At 35.7% G+C, this 6,782-nt stretch overlaps 1 protein-coding gene across 1 annotated transcript; it reads left to right on the top strand.

Annotated features, from left to right (window-relative positions):
- The first annotated feature begins 381 nt into the window (after window positions 1-381).
- LOC126809026 (uncharacterized) lies at window positions 382-4,159 on the top strand. The gene is made up of 2 exons (XM_050534051.2): window positions 382-632; window positions 2,374-4,159. The coding sequence occupies exon 2, from the start codon at window positions 2,499-2,501 to the stop codon at window positions 3,534-3,536; it is 1,038 nt and encodes a 345-aa protein (XP_050390008.2). The 5' UTR covers window positions 382-632; window positions 2,374-2,498; the 3' UTR covers window positions 3,537-4,159.
- The last annotated feature ends 2,623 nt before the right edge of the window (window positions 4,160-6,782 follow it).

Below are 6,782 nucleotides of genomic sequence, written 5' to 3'. Positions count from 1 at the left end.
TCAAGCGATGATTAAAAATAAAAATTACCATATGTTAGTCGCGAAATACATGTAGGCTACACGTAACGGATAGTAAAATTTAGTATTAAAAAAACAAACAAACTGAAGACATCCTTTTACTTGAAAGAAAAACACCAAATGCAATGAACACCAAACTTATTTCTACTTGATGAATGTCCCTTTAATTATAAATGTTATTGAATGTTACACCTGTAGATTATAGACTGTTAATCTATTCTAAAGTCTTTATTCTGATCGTATTACATTTAACCCATCAATCACTGGTTATTGTTATAAACTATAAGTATAGAGTTGTGGGCAGGTCTTAGGTTTTATGTGCTTGACGTTACATAGTAAACAATCGCACTAAAACACAGGAGATTAGTTGCTATGTTTTGTATTTGACGGTAAGGTAAATCCTAGAGAATGTCAATTATAGTGTGAACAATATTTGTACATGTGTGGTGTATAAGAAGTTATAAGATGTTAACCAATATTTAAAGCTTCCATTTCGTTATGTTGTGCATGATAATAAAGTGAAAGTAATAAAGGATATTTAATAATTGAAAACACGGTGACGGCAATAGTCTTTGATCAATATTTCTTAGATCTCCAAATTTAACAGTGTTCAGGTATGTACAAAAAGATTAATATTAGTTGTCAAAATTTTTCGTAAATACAGTCCAATAAAATTTATAAACTTGTCAAAAAAAACAAGTGACATTGCTAATTACTACATGATTTCATATTTTAAGAGGAGGTCAACAGACCAACAGCCTATACTATTACTATACTATTACTTACTATTACTACTTATTACTTTATTATTATCAAATATTGAAACCATCATAATGAATTGCAACAGGGGGTCATTACATTATAGACCAACAGCTTATATTGTTATCATTACAACTTATTACTTTATTATCAAATATTGAAACTATCATATTAATTGTAACAAGTGATCAATAGATCAACAGCCTTTACTATTATTATTACAACTTATTGATTTATTATTATCTACTATTATAACTATCATAATAAATATTCTGTTAAATGTGTATCAACACTTTAAAACTATAATTGCAAGAACAAAAATATCATAGGTGTGAAATATAAACAAATATTCGAGGGTATTTTAGAGAGATCCCTTAAGGTTGAAACAACAACTGTACCTGCAACCTGTAGTCTTTTGATATGTCAGGTTATAATGGGGTTATAATTTCATGATTCTTGTACTCAAAGGAATGAAGAATTCTCAGGAATTATTTCTTACTTGTAATCATTTATGTTAAAGGGCGTATGGCTCTATTTTTGGAACCTTGAAATAGACGGAAAATGAAATGGTTCTAAAAGCGCATATTAATGTAATATGAATGTATGTAAAGCGATTTATATTAAATTTCTGAAACAAATGTTGTAATTTCTAGTGAATTATTTTCGATGAAACACGCCTGCTTAGTCCGTTCTACACGTTTTTTATATTATTATTTTGTCGTTTGTGAATCAGCCTTTACTAATTACTTCCACATTGTCTTGTGGATATGTTTTATTTGTTCATTACAAAATGGCGCCCGAAACCATAGAATACACGACTCGTGTGCTGATTATAAAATGTAAATTGTGTCTTAAATATTGGATATTAGGGTACTATATTTTCACGGAAAAATAACAACATCAATATTGATTGAAATTGACCAATATTGAATTCTAATTTGTGTTTTTAATTTCGAATATTATGGAAAATATTGAGTTAGAGATTAAGCTCCTTTAATTTTCATGTCTATTCCCAGCACCTTTTCTGTTCTCTTCTTTAGTTGGCACCTTTCGTTAGCTTGAATAGATTCGTATTCCCATTCAGGAACTAACTAATGAATTGTCCTATCCTTTTAATTTTATAATTATAAAAGAATGTTTAAACCAATGCGAACTCCTTTGGGTGACCGAGAGTTTCTAATTTTAAGGACTCTTTAGGTTTGAAACTTTTGTTCTAATACAAATTTTTCTTTTCATTAAATCTATTTTATTTAACTGTTGTTACTCTTAAAAATATACCCCACAATGCAAAATCGGTTCCAAAATCGGGGATGCATAGCACAAGAAGTCTCTCTTTTTTAAATTCAGCCCTCAATGATCGTTTATTATTGGAATAATTAAATCGACTATTTATAATGACTCATTCTTATTACTTCTCCCTTTGATTGGATAAAACTAATTCTGCTAAAGGAAATAGCCTTTATTCATTGACTTGATGAGTGGTTAGTAGAATAGGTCATGTCAGTTGTTGAAAACTGCTTAGAGAAGTTGCTAGACTATTGGGATTTCATTTGGACTGAAAAAAATGATTTTAAAATCAACAATTTTATATTTCAGGTTGTGTGGACAGAGATAAACTTTGAAAATGTAAACTACCTATTCGGCATTCGCTATGGACCAAACTAGCTCGTTTTAATTCATTCGTTTCATCGCAAATACGTATTGAGTAGAAATCAACCAGGATGTCTTTATTATTTATTAAAACCAAAGACTTGACATGGCAGGATCATACATTAAACATAGAAGCTATGTTGGCACCTACCAGATCCCAACTGCTGGTCAACAAACATAAATCTTACGGTGCAAGAGCTACCACGGATAAAGACCTCTACGAAAAACAGAAAGTCACCAGACTAAAAGATTACGTCATAGAAAAAAGAATGATGGAGAGACGAAAACAAAGAATAAACAAAAGACAGAGAGAAATATACATGGATAGATCACATTCTATGTTATCTTCCGGGAATCGTGATGATGACGACGTGGAAACTAAATCCAATCTCTCTGATTCTCAGTTACTCAAGATAAAATCATCTGCATGTTCCATGCGTTCGAAGACTTCCTCGGTTGCATCCAAGTCACCAACTTATCATCCTCGACTGCCAACTCAACCTAGATGCTCATCTCTACAAGCTTTAAATACTGAGAACATGGAGATAACGTGCGAGGATATCGATAAGGGTGTATTTATAACCGAATTCATACGCAATGATTCCAAGTTACCAACGGTTCCAAAAAGTGCACAAGAAATACGAGATCAGCGAAATGTCTCCTTTGCTTCTATTCGAGATGATCATCATTATGGTAAAAGCAAATATTTTAACAGCAATGGTCGAATAAAACCACTTCAAGCTCGCATTGAAGAATTTTTAGTTGACCAAAAAAATTTCAATGAAGATCCAAAACAGAAAAGTCCGATCAGTGTTTGGGATAAAATTGGTAGAAATAAAAATAAACAGCTAGTAGCCAACAAGTTGTCTAGTCTAACCTTGGATAAAACAACACTCGAGGGCGCGTTCGATCATTTCTGTGAAGAAAATTCTAAAGAAAATTTTCATAAAATGGTGAAAATGGCAACAAAATTAAAGGCTAGGGTGGCAATCGCCAGGAACCAGTCATGGGTTCCATCCATGTCAGCAATCAAGTTCAGTAAAACGTTCTTGAGTGTTCTAGAGAAAAAACGCCACAGTGAACGGGACTTAAACCTAGTTCCTATATGAATAGTTCTAAAGTTAGTAAAAATTACCTAGATATATTATGTGATCTAAATAGTTTTACACATTTTAATTCACAAAAGGGTCTTCTCAAAATCTGTAGACATAATATCCAATGACAAAATCAATTCCTATTGGTTATTAACTGTATCAGCATGCATTTAGCTGAACTTTAGTCTGATTCTGCATCAGATTTAACGTGTATTTCCATTCTTTATCATAAGGTTCAAATTCATTATTTTTAATTTGCTTAAATTTGTAACAGAGGGGATGAATGTAATTATCACCAGGAATTAATGACTTCAAGAAGCGAAAGTAATAATAATAACAATCAAAGAAGACAATAATAACAACACCATCTGTACCCAACCGGTTGTTCTTGCAGGGTTTCGAGTTTCGTAAATATGCAAGAGTATACCGAAAAAGGAAAGATTTACCCTATTTACAAGTGTTTAGTTTTAAAGCAAACACACGTTAGATCTTCACATTAATCTCAAATGTCAAGTTCGCCTAATTTTAAAGTAAAGATTGTCATTTTTATGAAAGGACTGTGCAATTAGCAGAAACCAATGTAAATTTTGTTTTGTTTGGTTAGAAGTGATAATGATGGATTACAATAATTTTTGGAATAAAATGGCTTGTTTTTAAATAAATGTACTTTTGATTGTGTATGGTCTGACATAAAGGGGAAGTTATATTTCAGTAAATAAAATTTATTTATGGGTAGAAGAGCATAAAAACAGTTGTCTGGGGTGTTGGAGGCGAGTTTTGGAATTAGCAATCATCGTGTGTCTAAATTAATATTTGAAGAGCGGGAGGTGATTGGAGACTTTACATATTATTTATGACGTGTGCCTGTAGGGCCTGCACCACTCCGCCACATATTTAACCATGTTCGCCTTTTGACACATATCTAAATTTTACCAGAATACACCTCAACGTAGAGGAATGCACTTGCTAGATATGTTAAATTACGTCTAATTCGGTCTATCATGCAATAAATTACCAGGATCTGCTTCAAAACGGCGGAGGTTTTCATGGGACGTTAAGAATCTGGCACTTTTCTGATCCACAGTCAAGATCATTGGCACACGACTCGCAGAAACGTTTGTCATTCGTAACTCGTTGGCGATAATGTGCCTGTGCTCAACCTCTAATAGGAGATGCCCACGACACTGGCAATATGTTGAGTGGTCAATCGTCGATCAGCCATCACCCTGTCATACACCCGGGTAATGTTTTCTTCAGATGCGGATCTAGAAACTGCGAATAGCGGGGGGAGAGGGAGCGGGGGGAGGGGGGGGGCAATCCCCAATCCCACCCCGCAATCAATGTCATCATAGATCGTTTTGGCTGTATAGCTGTTTACCGATCGTTATCATGCCGGAAAGCAGTTTTATGGAAGTTGACATAGCGAGCAACCCGAAGAGGAGGATTGTGTGCGGGGGTGGGGTGGGGTCCCCTGAGACATTTTTGAAACTTTGAGTCAATTCCCTATCTATTGATGGTCATTGATGGGAGAAATTTTTGTGAACAAGAGGATCATAAATGGGACAGATCTTGAAGATTAAGTCTGGAGTCCCACGACCAACGCACTAGTGGTACTACTAAGTGGGCGGTTAACTATAACAGTGAACATGATAGTGATGAGATAGTATAAGATCACAGCTGTGTCGAAGAATGATGACATAATGGAATCGAAACAAATTCAGATAGCGAGGCATGATACGTAATATACCGAGCTTTTAATTTTTTAGCACTGGGCATGAGAGAAGAAGGTGGGGGTGGGGCGCTGTCGCCGTGGAGCCCCCCCCCCCCCAGTGCTTAGGGGCACTTCCTATGTCTCATAAGGGCGCTTACTTGGTCAGTTAAAATCTGTATAATCTGAAGGACGAAAAAGGCTGGTCGCAATGTACATCCACATTGCAAAACATAATCAATCAGAACAACTAAAAACACTTCTCATTTGAACATATCTGGGGGGTTGGATGGCTGAATGGTTAGCACGTGCGCGCTGTATCATAAAGTCTGTCAACTGGCGTGGTTTCGATTCCCCGGTTGTACGTACGTGACAAGGAGTAGGGTCGCCTGTCCAACCTCGTGGGTTTTCTCCGGGTCCTCCGGTTTCCTCCCACAGCTAAAGACCCCTACGCGCAAGCGAATTATGGAAATAAAATTGAACCATATGTTAGTCCCGATATGACCTAGTCTGTGACGAGTGGACGTTAAACCACATCTCTCTCTCTCTCCTCTCTCTCTTGAACATATCTAACGCATTTGTTTTGTAATTTTGTATTTACAACAATGAGCTGGTAAAGCCACCTAGCTGGCAATAAGTGAATCAAGGTAGTAGGGAGTTTAGAAATGGTTACTAACACAACTGATGTCTTCCGTCTTACTCCAGCCACAATAGTTGGCCGTTCTAAGAAGTTCCTTTGAGCAGGTTTTTTTTTTAGTCAAGTAACTACAAAAATGTAACTGGCCTATAGCTCCCTAAATTTCCACATAAACTGACCCCAAACTCTACTGCACATAGCTTAAAGAAGCTAAGTCTCTAACTCAATATCATAATGCGTTTCAGCGCCATTTGGAACAAGGGACTCAAAAAACGAGGCTAGACATACTCCACAAGTCATGTCAAATGGTGACGCTATATTCTTATCTGGAGAGCATGCACAATAAATATAATCGGTGTAGACTGGAATAACCAGACGCTAAAGATTGTCATTTATTTGAGACTTTGGCGCATTTCGCCGAACATAACTGATTAGAAATTACAGTAAAAACAGAAACGATTGAATGTAAATCAGTTTATATACATTCATATTACATTATTATATGCGTTGCGACCCACATGTGTCAATTTCTAGGTACCAAATATTAGCGAATTAGCTCCTTAACATAATAAACCAATTCCTATTGAAATAAAGGTGAAGCCTTACCGCATAATTATATGATTTGATGAAACCCAGCTGCTACGCGAAATGTCTCTCCTATCCAACTTAAAAGGTCCGCCCAGCCAGAAATAGCATGTACACTCCATCTCACGTGACCATGCGTCACTTTCCATATATGGCATTCATAGTAAAAAGCGTAGTAACATTGCCTTATAAGGGAAGCGATGGGCGGGGTTAACGCGTGCGATATGTGTCGAGATTTCACCTTGGTGGTGTCATGGCGGCTTGTAAATTATAAGAAATATCGGTTCGAAAATGTAAAACGCATTTCCACAAAGCAAAAATGTTCGGTAAC

This window comes from Patella vulgata, chromosome 1, assembly GCF_932274485.2.
Source record: "Patella vulgata chromosome 1, xgPatVulg1.2, whole genome shotgun sequence".
NCBI classification, from domain to species: Eukaryota; Metazoa; Mollusca; class Gastropoda; family Patellidae; genus Patella; species Patella vulgata.
The sequence above is the reverse complement of the archived record's forward strand: the minus strand, read 5'-3'. Positions and strand labels throughout refer to the sequence as shown.

What these genes read in the sequence shown, in the direction of transcription:
- LOC126809026 (XM_050534051.2), top strand. Translation starts at nt 2,499, where the DNA reads ATGTCTTTATTATTTATTAAAACCAAAGACTTGACATGGCAGGATCAT.